At 59.9% G+C, this 13,571-nt stretch overlaps 1 protein-coding gene across 1 annotated transcript in view; it reads left to right on the top strand.

Moving 5' to 3' along the window:
* Positions 1-7,197: 7,197 nt before the first annotated feature.
* Positions 7,198-13,571, top strand: part of ADAP1 (ArfGAP with dual PH domains 1) — a 46,937-nt gene continuing 40,563 nt past the window's right edge. The window contains exon 1 of the mRNA XM_049903806.1: positions 7,198-7,413. Within this exon, the coding sequence (XP_049759763.1) occupies positions 7,332-7,413 (82 nt within the window). The 5' untranslated portion in view covers positions 7,198-7,331. The remainder of the gene's footprint in view (positions 7,414-13,571) is intronic.

Genomic DNA, 13,571 nt, shown 5'->3' with positions numbered 1-13,571 from the left:
GGGCACCGTGAAGTCCAGAGTGAAGGCAGGCGGTCCCTGTCTGCGTGTGGCTGTGCCCAGCTGCGGAGCGCACGCAGAGGGTGAAATAAGGAGACTCCCAGAGCAGCAGTCTGCTGCATGTCCAGCTTTGTCTTGACCCCAGGAAGCCGGTCAGTGTCACCCCTGGTAGGAGGCCCCGGAGCGCCAGACGCACCCAGACACGCAAACGGACGGCACCGACGACAAGCGCTCAGCCCAAGCAGGGCAGCAGGTCCCCGGGGCATCCACGACGCGGGAAAAACAGACAACAGAGCAAAGTGGGGATTTCGTGTGCCACCGTATTACAAAGGCCCAGTAATTCGGGGCATGGGGTCGGGGGCGGATGCCCACCACTGAGAGAGAACAGAAACGACCTGTCTTCTCACTAACCTGCCAGGACACGGAAATGCGGTGGGCGGCGCCCCCTGCTGGACCGCGACCGCTGCGCCGCAGGGGGTGTGGCCAAGGAGGTTGCCTTTAGGGCGGTGCCATCTGGGCGCCCCCTAGGACAGTGGTGTCTGCAGAAGGGCTGATTCTCAGGGACAAAAATGAGGCCCCGAGATGAGGACCAGGGCTGCATGTCCCTAAGGTGCCCCAGCTTTTTCTAACAAGATGGCCAGGCTCTGGGGAGCTTGGGGAGCCCCAGCTGATGCCCAGAAATACCCATATGCCTGCGAGTTTCCTGTCTGTCTACCCCAACCCACCCTGTCTGTCCCCCGTGCCAGCCCCCCGTTCATGCTGGTTCCCGTGCTGGGGGCGTAGTCCCAGGCTCCCACTCAGCCCGGGTCAATGGGGGCAAGTGTCACCTAAAAGCTTACTGCCACATGGGTTGGAGAGGTCAGGGTTGTGCCCACAGAGCTTGTCCGCAAAGGGCCGGGTGGGCAAGGGGGTGGGTGATTCTACTGGAGAGGACATACCTTCCAGGGATCAGCATTTGAGACCCAGCCGATGGGCACCTGACCCCTGGGGGCGTGGGAAGAGCCCCAGGGAGGAGCTGGGCCCTGGACTTGGTCTGGGGTGTGTCTGATCTGGGGAGATGCTCAGATAGAGCAGGGGCCCTAAGATCCGGCAGGGGTGAGGCCGGGTGGGAGCTGAACCCAGTGGGGAGCCCTGAGGTGAAGCCCAGACTCATCTGGGGACCGAGGGTCTTATGGGGAGAGGCTTGTGCAACCCAGGAGGCCGGATGCCACTGGCTGAATCCCTGTAAATTCACAGTGCTTGTCAGCACGGTAAAGAAACCCGCGGAACTTTTGAAAAATCCTGGGTTTCCCAAGCTTATTGACCAAGAAGCCACTTTAGGGAGGAAACCTATTGGCTCCCCTCAGGACAGGGGCCCCCAGAGCCCAGGGCCGGGAGTCAGTCCAGGAGAACAGAGCCTCGAGGGGTTGAGGGGTTGCCGTGTTCTGCCTGCCCCTGGCAGGGCGGCCTGGGGGGCGCTTGGGATGGATGTGGTGAGAAGCAGGCAGTAGGAGGAGGGTGCCCGTAAGTCCTGGGGCGAGAGCGGAGAGGGGCTGACACCCAGGCTTTTTTGCTTCTGGTGCCATGGGTCCTGAGACAGAGACTCCTCCCTCCCCGCCCCCGTTTGGCTCAGAGGAGCCTCCCCCAAAGGCCCTTTCAGATTTATGGGATGGAGAGGTTGTCTCTCTGTCCTTCCCACTTCTCTGAGCGGTGTGGGGATCCTGAGACCACCCCTGTCAGCCTTCATCTGTGCCACCCCGAGGCTGGGGGGCCGCAGGCAGGGCTCAGTCCTGGGCTGCCTCCTCTGGCTGCTCCTCTCCTGAATACCCCATCCCCTGGCCATAGTTCTGCCATCTGCTGGTGACACCCATCATCTCAAACTCAGTGTGCCCCAAACCTGAGTCACCGCCCACCCGCCGTCCTGCTTTTGAAATCTGGTTCCCTCCCAGCCATTCCCAGTGCCATAAATAACATCCCAAACCTGGGGAGCAATGCTGAGGCCCCCTTCCCACATCTGTGGACAGGGCCTGGTGTCTCTCCTCCGAAGTGACCCTCCATCCCACTCCCTCCTCTCTGCCCTAGACAACTGAGCTCCTTACCTGACTCGTAGCTCCCCCCCCCCCAAAAAAATCCTCCACCCAACAGCCTGAGACTAGATCCTGTCGCCTGTCCTCCCACCCAATCCTGTAGAGGGCCTCCTCCAGTCACACTTAGAATGAAGTCCAGAATGCCTGGCTCATCTCCCCAACTCTCCCTGCCCCTCCCTGTTCCCCCCCACCCTCCCCACCCCCACCCCCACTTCTCCCCCAACTCTTTTTGAGTGCCTGCTTTCAAGTCTTTGGGGTATATACCTAGGATTGCCCCTGGTGGCATAATGGTTAAGAGTTCGGCTGCTAACCATAAAGTTGGCAGCTGGAATCCACCAGCCACTCCTTGGAAACACTGTGGGGCAGCTCTGCTCTGTCACATGGGGTCACATAGTTTGTTGTTTTTAGAGAGTAGATTGTGGTTTGATCTGCATTTCCCTGCTGATGTTGGGCGTCTTTTCCTGTGCTCTTGGCCATCTGTGTATCTTCTTTGGAGAAATGTCTGTTTGGGTCCTTTGTCCATTTTAAAGTTGGATTATTTAGTCTTTTTATCGTTGAGTTGCAATGGTTCTTTGTAAGTACATATTTCTTGAGTTGCACCCATTTGTGACTTTAAAATTCCACTGCTCTGTGACCATTGCTGACAGGAGGCAGGGACCAGGGACAGGGAAGCCAACCCCACAATTCTATCTATAGGCCCCATTCTTCTCCCCCAAACCATGGTGTCCTTGAATGGCTGAAAATGGTGGCTGCCAGGGCTGGGGAGAAAAAGATGACGTTTGTGGTGGTCCTGCTTCAGGCACCAGCCAGGCTCATTGCCTGGGTCACCCCATTTATCTGAGCAAGTGGCTTTCCAAGCCAGAGAGTTGCAGCCCTGGAGGCTGTGAAGGCCCCCAGCCTACCCACTCCCTTAGCAGAAACCATTGTCTGTGGGAAATGAAGCCGAAACATTTTAAATGCTCCAGAGCCCCCTATGCAAACCTGAGGGCTCCCCCCGCCCCCGCAATGGAGAGGCTCCAGCCCTGTGCATCATTGATGGGTGATCCCTGAGGACTCCAAGCTTGCGGGGTTCCAGGCCGGCACCACTCCCAGAAAATGGTGCTGAAGCCATCTTTAGTCCCTGGGGATGGTTTCCCTCATCTGCCTCCCTGCCTGCCAGCCTACCTTCCTCCCTCCCCGACCTTCCCGCAGGTGTGAATTATTGATGCTTTTGGCTGGGGTTAGTGTCCCCCAGCGCTTTGAGGATATGGCTTCCGGCCCTCAAGGGGTTGCTCTGGCTGCCCTCCTCGCCAGTCCCGTATAAGCCCCCCAGTGCAAAGCCCCTCAGTGTCACTGCTGTGCTCGGATCAGCTTTCCTTTGGGTTTCTGTTTCTCTTGGTGAGAAAGAGAGCACTATCATTTGAGTTGGGGCAAATTGCACTGGGTGGGGGCTTGTTTTAAAACAGGAACTGTTCCAGCCACACCAGGAAGCCACCATTCAGGGTCAGGCACATCCCAGCCTTGCATTGTGGTGGCCTCGAGCTTGCTTTGGTCCCCTGGGTGGTGGGCTCCTCAGGTCTGGTGCCTTGTTTTCCTCAACCTCCCCTGTCTGTACCTGCCCAGACGCCAGGCCTTGCCCAGCGGGCACTCAACCCCACATACCAAGTGGGGGGCTGACAGTAACCCCAACCTTGCCCCCAGGATCCCCCACAAGGACCATCTCTAGGGTCTGGCACCAAGCGGCCCCTGAGAAGCCAGGGACCATGGTGGGGGCAGTGGGCTCAGGCGCCTCGCTGGCGGGGGTCCAGGGCAGCTGCCTGGGGAGAGAGGCCCCAGGAAGCCAGGCAGCCATCTGTTCCTGCTCCACTCCCGTCTTGCCCAACCGCTGTGGCCACGTCACCCCCAGGAGCCTCGAAGTTGCTCAAGCCCAGAGCACAAGGCATTGGGGGAGGAGTAGTGTGAGGAGCTTCCCCCCCCCCCGACCTCCACATGGGGTGGAGCTGGTTCCTGGGAGATGTGACTATAGGGGCCACCTCAGAGAGCTGCCTCAGGCTTGGAGGGGGCTTGTGACCCCCAAAGCTTGTGGCAGTGGGTAGGTGGGCAGGGGTCAGTCCCCAACACCTGGCCACGTAGTGAGTGGTCAGGACCTTGGGGGTTTCCTACATCCTTCTCTCATAGCAGGAGTCCCAGGACCCTGAGCTGTCACCCCACCTTGGCCATGAACACCAGCCACCTGGAGTTTCCAGTGGGCGCTCATCTAACCAGGTGTCCATCCCAGCTGCAGGTGTCCAGTAGACACTGTGGAAGGGCGTGGTGCCAACCAGCCCTAGGGATGGATGCCCCCCACCTCTGCCCAGGCTTCCAGTGCCCACTGTCCACGGGTGGGCACTCTGTGCACCCACCAGGGGCTCGGTGCTGCGTTGGACACTTTGTGGGGCAGGAAGTGGCCCTCCGGCTGGCCCTTCCCCAGGACATGGTACTGCCCCCTCCACCTACCCAGGCACGCGTACCAACTGGGAGGTGGGCTGAGTAGGCGGCCTGTGCAGAAGGTGAGACCACTTGGTTGGATGGCAGTGGGGCTGGGAAACGGAGTGGGGGAGGTGTAACACTAGAGCGAGATGGCATGGCCCGTGTGGTGGGACCTGGGTGCCATGTGGAGGAACTCACCCAGATGGGCTGTGGGGTCTCCAAGGCGAGGACCCCCATGTGAGCTTCCCGTGGCTGCCACAGCAAAGCTCACACATGAAGGCTTGTCGGTGGGCCCAGACTCTGCTTTGTGAAAACGGCCAAGCAGAGTTAAAGCTAAATGATCAGACACGCTCACCACGGTGATAAGTGCTCCCCGGACCTAGAACCGCTAACTCTGGGTCAGTAGACACACCAGTAGGGGCACTGTGACAGCCTTGTCCCCTCTTTGGCCACCAGCTGGCCTCTCTGGCGTCACTGCCCCCCTGTCCAGAGCAAACCACACTTCCCTGCTCTGGGGGCATCCTCCCCAGCCGCTCTCCACCTCCACCAGCAGCCTTGGGCTCCCCTCTCCCTTCCCCTCCACCTTCACCCCAGGGCCTGGCCATCTCTCACCAACACAGAACGCTCTGGGACCCCCCCCCCCAGAAACCCCGAGATCAGCTGTCCATCAGGGACTGACAACGAGGCTCCACATCCAGGCCCAGAGAGCGCTGCCATCCTCCCTGCCCCCACACCTCCAGTCAAGCCCTGCAGAGTGGATGCTGTGACGCTGTCTTCCCGGAGGAGGGGTTGCAGACAGAACTGTTTCCCTCCCTACCTTTTGACAGCCTGGTTAGACACTGGAAACTGAGTCTGTTGAAGAGAAGCCACGTAGCTATCGCGCTAGGGAGCTGTACCCATCCAAAGAGAGCGTTGAGGCAGCCCTTCCTGGACCAGAAACGTCCCTGAGAGGTCACTCCATTCTTTGTATGCTTCGCAGCTCTAGTCTGTGAAGTGCCAGCTTGTCCATAAAAGAAGGGAAACTGGGATGAACCCCCAAATTATTGCCTTGAGATAATCTTTAAACCTGAAACCAAAAATATCCCCTGAAGTCTTCTTTAAACCAAACAATAGTTGAGCTGAACGAGTGAGTAAAGGATGTCTGCCTTGAGCATTGTGCTCGTTTAAAGAACTGTCTGTATGGAATGAAATTAACAATAGCAAGACAGGTTAGACAGGGAGCTTGGGGAGCAATGGGTTTATGTTAATGAGGAGAAACAACTCAGAAAAGGACGATGAGAATGGTCGCACGACTCAGGATGGAATCAACTCACTGAATTGCACGTGTAGAAACGAATCGGTGTCTGTTCTGCTGCGTATATTCTCAACGACAGCAAAAGTTAGATTATTTTAAGAAAGAAAGAGAGAAAGAAAACTGATGAGAGAGCTGTCTTTTGTGTTCTTCTCAGGATGTGTTGGGAATGGGTGCTCTGGGCTCTGCGGGGTGGGATGGGGGGGACAGAATACCTGGAGATAAGTGCTTCTAGACATGGCGGGAGAGTTCCCGAGCACTGCGGGCTGAAGCCCCAGCAAGGGATTGGAAGGCCCCAGGAGGTCTTCACGGAAGAGGTGGGAAAGGGAGCCCCTGAGAGCCTTAGTCCTGGGGGGCCACCACTCTGCCTTCGTGGAGATGCTGCCCTGCTAGGCTGGGGGGGGTGGCATCTGGAAGAGGCCAACCACCCGCTGTGTGTAGACCCCAGTGCTGAGGGGCCGCTCAAGGGGAAAAGACCCCCATGCTCAAGCAGCTCACATCCCAGAGTCTGGTCAGTGTGGTCTGGGTGGGCCAGGCTTGTCTTCACCCTGGCCTGGTTCTGGAGATGCTTGAGTCATTGGAACTGGGGGACTTCCTGCACCAGCTTTCAGGCCAGGTCGGGCTGGGTGGGGAGAGGGGCTCAGGGACCAGCAGGACTTGCTGGCATGGTGGGCTGTGAGCAGATGGCCACCTAGAGGCCCCCACCCATGCCCACTCTGGCCTGAGTCTGGGCCATCTTGCTGTGAGTCCCTCTCCCCACACCCCAGCCCTGTGGGAACCAGCAGGGACCTCCTGAATTGCTGCACTCTTAAGAAGAAAGTGAAAGAGTTTGCTGAAGGTGTTGCGGCCCCCAAAGGAGGGAACACTCAACTCTGGAGAGAGGTGACATCAGGTGGAAAACCCCTTGTCGCCCCCCATGTGTATTGGCTCCTCCTCCCCCCACCTGCTGCATCCCGCACTCTGGAGGGGTTTATCCAGCACTGTGGCCAACGTGGTGGGACCACCCAGCACCCAGTCCCGTCCTGAAGGTGGGTGGAAGTGGGGTACAGGCTGAGGGTAGAGGGCTCAGCAGCCCCCCTGGACACCAGGGTTTGTCACCAGCCATCTGCCTCCTCCCAGGGCCAGAAGCCTGTCGCCCAGTCCCTGTTCCTGGCACAGGGGCGAGGACCACCCCTGCGCCAGTTGTTTCGCCCCTCAGCCCCCTACGCGGTCAGGTGGCGTCGGGCGGGGCAGGTGGGATGCTGCGCGCACAGGGCGGGGCGGGCGAACGAAGGGCCAGGTCCGCGCGGGAGGAGGCGCCCGTCCGCGCGCGCCGCTGGGGGCCGCCCGCGCCGCGCCCGTGCGCCCGGGCCCCGCGCCCGCACACGCTGGCGGCGGCGACACTAGCGGCGGCGGGGCCGTCCGGCACGGCAGGAATGCGGAACCGGCGCCGGGGCTGACTGCGAGGATGGCGGCGGCGCGGCGGCGGCCGGCGGCCTGCGCGGGGCCCTAGTCCCGGCGCGACCCCGCGGCCCCTCCCCGCGGCGGCCATGGCCAAGGAGCGGCGGCGGCCGGTGCTGGAGCTGCTGCAGCGGCCCGGGAACGAGCGCTGTGCCGACTGCGGCGCGCCGGGTAGGCGCGGGCCGTGGGCGCGGGTGGATGGGCGAGGGTCCTGGATGCGCGCGGGTCTCGGGTGGGCGCGGGCCCGGGTGGGTGCAGGTGGGCGCGGGCTCGTGGTGCAGTGTGGGCGCGGGATGGGTGGGTGGATGCCGCCCAGACGGATGCGGGCGCGAATAGGTGCCACCCTGGGTGGGTGAAGGGCCCTGCTCAGTCCTTGTTCGGACGTGCACCTGCGGGGACCGGCCCAAACCCGGCCTGGTGGCAGGCGCCTCCCCGTAGCACCCGGCCCATGTCTCCTCCCGCCCCTCCCCCGGCCCCGTGTCCCGCTGTCCCCGCGGGCGGCTGCCGCGTTGCGAAAGCTCAGGCTCCGCACAGAAAGAGGAAATCGCGGAGCCCGGCTGCAGGGAGAAAAGGAGCAAGCCGCCGAGGGTTGCTGCCGTGGGGGTGGGGGCTCCACCTGGCTCCTTGGCCACCTGGAGGTGACGTCATGCGGCCCTGCCAGGAACCACCCTCTTGCAGTAAAGCCGAGCAGGAGCCGCGGGTGGAAACCCCTGCCGTTTGGGCGTGGACCCCGAGGCAAAGGGCTCCCACTTCCCACTCCCCTGGGTTCTCTGAGTAGAGCTGCTCAAGGGCAGGTGGCCAGGACAGGTGGGGCTGCCAGTGACAGGCAGTCCACGGCCTTGTTCTCCCAGCTGGGCATCTTCTGGACGCTGTCCCTGGTCCAGCCAGGGTGCTCTCCTCTTCCTCTGGCTGCCTGCCTTGCAGTGGGGAGTTGGAGAAAAGGTTGGGCCCTGGGACTGGTACCCACCTTGTTCCTGGCAGCTCTGACTGCCGGCCTTGGTTTGGGGGGCAGGAACAAAGCCCCCCTGCTCATACCACCCCGAGTAAAACACCTTGTCCCTGGCATACCAGGAGTTGGGGGGCTCCTAGCCTAAGCCCCTCCTAGCAAACCCAATACCCTATGGGGTGGCCAAGATCCCCTGGGGAGGGCAGGCGGACCCAGCCGTTGCCCCCTGAGACACAGGCTTGAGACACAGAGATCCTGAAGATAGGCCCCAGGCCCAGGCCCCAGCCTTCCCTCCTCCCTACCCTCAAGCATCCACTGGGCTAAGTGGGGCCTCAGACCTGGGGTGCTGGGAGTCTGCTGGCAGTACAGCCAGGAGAGGCCACACCAGCAGCTGGAGTGCCCAGAAAAGCAGCGGGCAAGGTGAGGTGGCCCCTCCAGAAAGGCAGGGAGGGCCCATCCAGGTGTAGTGGGGTAGGTGTTATTCTGGGTTCCCCATCCTGGGCTCCCCACCTACCGCTCCCAGACCTGTATTTCTACTTGTTCAGGACCCTGGCAATACATACCCAGGAGAGGTCCTGCAAGATGGAGCTGTCGGCACTGGGGCTGGGAAGAGCAGTGGCCCTGTTCCCTCCCAGGGTGGCTTCTCCTTGCCTAGGCCCCCTGCTGGGTGGTATCTCTGCTTCTCTGGGTGCAGAGGGGCCTCTGTCCTTGCCCTGGCAAGAGGAAAGAGGAAGGGGGCTTCCTGGGCATGTTAGCAGTCACTTGATTCAGCTCCATGCTGGCCCTCTGCCAAAGGGCAGCTGCCCAGAGCAGCCATACCCAGGGCGCTGTGACTTTCCTGATGCCTAGGACTCCCTGGTCTTGGGCCAAGCCTTGAGTTTTTCAAAACTGGTCCATGACGTCAGCATCTTGCTTCATCTGCTCAGCAGCCCTGCAGAACAGGCAAGCTCCAGGGGATGGCTCCCATTTTATGGCCAGGGAAACGGAGGCCTTGAAAAATTGAGCTGCCTCAGGGGACACAGTGCCTCAGAGTAGATCCCCCATCTGGTGCCACCCACCCCACCCTCTCCTCCTTGAGCTGCCTTGCCTCTACATCGCTCCCAGGTGGTGGCCTGGTGGGTTCTCCCTCTAACAGAACTGAGGCAGGTCTCTACCAAGGGGTGTGGCTGGTAGCCAGGTGAGCCAGGCCAAAGAGCAGGGGTGAGAGGGGCAGGGAAGACCTGCCACCGCCTCCCCCACTGGGACCCCTGTGGCGTGCCCATGGTTCCATCCACTCTCCCAGTGCAGGCAGTGGGCCGCATTTGGAGCATCCAGCCCCTGCAGTACCCAGGCCAGGAGGACCTGCTGTACCTGCCCATACTTTGGTCAGGTGTGGAGGGCAGTGCTGCCTAGTTGGAGCTCAGGGCTGGGAGGAGCTGAAGGCCTTTCGCTCCACCACTCCCTTAGTATCCCTCAGCCCTGACCACCCCCTTCCATCCTGAAGGAGGCTTCATGGCAGATGGGCACCCCGTCTGCTGTTTTGGGGGGATACCTCCCTCAGCTGAGTGGACCCCTGAGGCAGCTGGCCAGCCTGGGTGCAGGCTGGCTTGACCCTGCACACAGGGTACTGTGACCTGGGCCTAGACTCTGGACTCAGCTTGGGCAGGGTACCATTGCCCCAGTTGCCACACCCAGCCTCCAGAGGCTGCTGCTAGTGATAGACTCAGCTCTTGCTCTGCACCAAGCACCACTGGTCCATTTATCCCCTCAGCCTGGGAGGTGGCTGCACTCTCCCCATTTCAAATGAAATGAAAGAACCAAAATGGGGGTCAAAGAAGTGGGCAGGGGAGGGTCTGGTACAGCTGGTGCTGCATAGGCCCTAAGGCCTCCTCGTCCCCCTACCCTGGCTCCACCTTGACCAGGCCCAGGGAGGTGGCTGGGGGAGACACAATTAGTCCAGGCCCTCAGGGACAGTTTGGAGGCCCAGAGGTGGACAGTATTGAGCTGAAAATCAGACTCCAGAGTTGGAGGCAGGCCTGGGCTTCTAACCCTGACCTGTGGGTATCCCTGCTACTCTGCGGAGGTGGTGTGCCAGGAGGTGTTTGCAAAGGTGCCTGGTGGGAGGCAGAGGCCTGTGAACTCCGGCACAGGTCCTGGGATAGGATGTGCCACCCTCCAGTCTCATGCGTGTGTGCTGCATTCCTTATCGTGTGTAGTCACTGGGGTTCAGGGGAGGACTGGCCAGACAAGGTATTTGCTCATGGAGTTTGCATCTGGTGAAGAGAGACAGATGATGAACAAGTGACTGCACACAGAGTCAAGACTATGACAGAAATTGATTGTGTGTAGTGTGAATAAGCAGTGCTAGGACGATGGGTGTTGATGGCTGCGATGTTGGTCAGAGAAGATGATATTTGAGCTGAGACCTGGAGGAAGAACATTTCAGGCTGTTGGAATAGCTAGCTAGTCCAAGGGTCCTGGATCTGAGCCTGGCCAGTGTGAGAAACAGGAAGAAGGTGAATTGAATGCAGTGGGAGGTTCCTGAATGACAGGAGAGGAGTGTGGGATCGTATCATGGGGAGTCTTCTAGGTGTAATGATGAGTCTTTAGAGACTTTGGAGGGGAATGGCCTGGTTTATGGTTTTGAGAAAGCTTTCAGGCTCCAGGGGTGCAGAATGGAACAGGGACAGGTGGGTGAGGGGAGGTGTGGGCACTGAGCCTGAGCCATTCTTGACTGTGAGAAATGGAACCAGCAAAGGAGACAGAAGGAACAGCCAGTGAGGTCAGAGGAGACCCCAAAGAGAGTAGAGTCTTGGACACCAAATGAAGAAAGTATTTTAGGGAAAAAGGGGTGGATTCCTGGATGCTGAGAGGTGGGTGAGAGAGGAAAGCAGACTGTTCATTGACTCCGGCAGCATAGAAGTCACTGGTGGAGTGGAGGCAATGACAGCCAGCCTGAACAGGGTGAAGAGGGATGGTGGGAAGCAGAGCCAGCTCCTGGACGCACCTCTTGGAAGTCTTGGCATCAAAAGGAGCAGAGAAATGGGTAGAACTGGAGGGACTGAACTCACCAAGGAGGTTTATGTCTGATTGTAGCCGAGAGAACCCTATGGACACAATGGTCCTATCCAGAACCGATCATGGGATGGTGCAGAATGGGGCAGTGTTTGATTCCGTTGTGCATTGGGTTGCCATGACTTGGGAGCTGACTCAACAGCACAAAGAACCATGACATAGTATGTTGGAAGGCAGTGATGCTAAAAAGAGAGGAAAGCGCAGCAGGGAAAGAGAGCCTGGATTTTTGGGGGGAATCCATGTGCCCCGCATGGTTACACCTGTACCCCACCTCATGTGATGGCCTTATTGTGAAGTGTGGTGGGCTCTGGCCCAAGGTTCCTGCCTCCATTGCACTGAGCTGGACTCTTCCCTGCCCCTGTGGGTATAGCTCTTCTGTTGGGATCAGGAGGTGTAGAAACCCTGGTGGTGTAGTGGTTAAGTGCTATGGGTGTTAACCAAGAGGTCGGCAGTTCAAATCCTCCAGGCGTTCCTTGGAAACTCTATGGGGCAGTTCTACTCTCTCCTATAGGGTCGCTATGAGTTGGAGCCAGGGAGCCTGTCTTGGCTCCACCATCGCCTCCAGGATCTCAGCCTTGTCGTCCCTGCTGCATCAGCAGGTGGGGGCGAAGGTTTCTGCCAGCAGCAGATGTCTTCCTCAGGCAGGATCCATGGTGCCCTCCCCCACCTGTCCCTTGCTGTGGGGGACACGCCTCTAACCTGGCTCAGCCCCAGGCTGTGGTTTACCTGCTAAGGGGCCTCTCCCAGAAATGGTGGGGCTGAGTCACCTGGGGGCAGACAAGGCAGAGGGGTGGGGAGCCTTGGGCAAGGCCTTCCCTCAGTGCTGGCAGCCCTTCACCATGAGGCCTGGGTCAAGAGTCCCTTCTCTCCCCACCCCCTCCCACCCTACCTCCTACCACCAACACCCAGCAGCCCTGGCCCTGGGGCTCAGACTGGCTTTGGGGTCTACCTGGGAGGCTGCTCCAGGCCCTTTGGACCAGGGTCTTGGGTGTCTGGGTGTCCAGAGAGGAGACGGCACATCTGAAGGACAAGTCTGCGTGGTCCTGTGGCTCTCCGCCCCGTGGAGAGGGGCTGTGGCCTTAAGAAGTCCCAAGGCAGCCTCAGGGTGCTGGGATAGTTGGCCACACCTAGAGGTGGGGGCCAGCTCACCCAACCTGTTCCACCCTTCAGGCAGCCCTCTGTATACACACGGTGACTGCCCTGGGGCCCCCTCTTCTTTCTGATAGGTGGGGGTGGGTGGGCTGTGGGCATACCTGGCCCTTGAGGCCCCTGCAGCCCGAGAGGAAAGAGCCCAGCCAGCCTCGGCCACCTGGACAGCCAGAGCACTGGGCCCTGTCCCTGCACCGTTGGAGATGTCTCCATGATGCTCCCGGCCCTGCCGGCCTTCCTTCTTAGTGAAAGTGGGGGCTCCATCCCCTCACAGCCCCCCCCCACACCTGAGGAGCTCCTGAGGTCCTTGGCTGCACCTGTCAGCATTGCTACCAGGTGCCCCGGTGGCCTGGAAGGGGGGCTGGAGCTGAGCAGTGAGGGGGAACCAAGTGAACCACTGACCGGGGTAGAGCGGGGGAAGAGGAGTAACACAGGAGCAGAAACTTAGGCTCCAGAAGCAGGCAGTCCAAGCAAAGTGCTGTCCCCTGCTGTGACCAGGTGCGCTCACACCCCTCCTGCACCCTCAGTTCTGGCCTCTCACTGTCTGTTTTGGGGCCTCCATGGGAGGTTATGGAGGGATTCTGAAAAGGTAGCTCAGAGCCACACACCAGATTGCTCTCCACTTCCAGGCCTGAATCTTTTCTTATAATGGGACTCTCCATTGAAAAGCCTCCAAGCCCCAAGGGCTCAGGCCTAATGGTGGTGTTCCAGGCAGTGTTATCTCTGTACAGGGCCTCTAGGAGGGATGGGTGGTGGGGCCTGAGAGCAGGGGAACGGTCCTTCTCCTTCAGCCTTTAGGGGGTTTGCAGCCCCCTCCAGCTGCTCCAACGTGCCTTGCTCCCCAACCAGAGGGCCTTTGCCCTTGCCAGCCCACTGCCTGGCCAACACTCTCTCCCATCTCTTCCTTTGGAGCAGCTTCCTTGCTTCCTGCTGGGTCACTGCAGGCACCCAGGGCCACCCACCTCTCGTAGTGGCCTTGACTTTGGTGTGATGAAAAACTCTTTTGTGTGATTGGGGGTGAAGCCTGCCTCTTGCCCGGGCTGGGGCTCCCCCAGCAAGGCCTGTTTATTCATTATTGTGTCCTGGTGCCTGGCACCAAGGGAGCTGAGTCCATGTTTGAACAAGGGGAGGGTGCAGTGTAGGGGTTGGGCTTTTGGTCAGAAAACACCTCCCCTTTTAA

The sequence above is a fragment of the Elephas maximus genome, chromosome 12, assembly GCF_024166365.1.
Source record: "Elephas maximus indicus isolate mEleMax1 chromosome 12, mEleMax1 primary haplotype, whole genome shotgun sequence".
Taxonomy (NCBI): domain Eukaryota; kingdom Metazoa; phylum Chordata; class Mammalia; order Proboscidea; family Elephantidae; genus Elephas; species Elephas maximus.
Note: the sequence above shows the minus strand (reverse complement) of the source record. Positions and strands in the feature narration are given on the sequence as shown.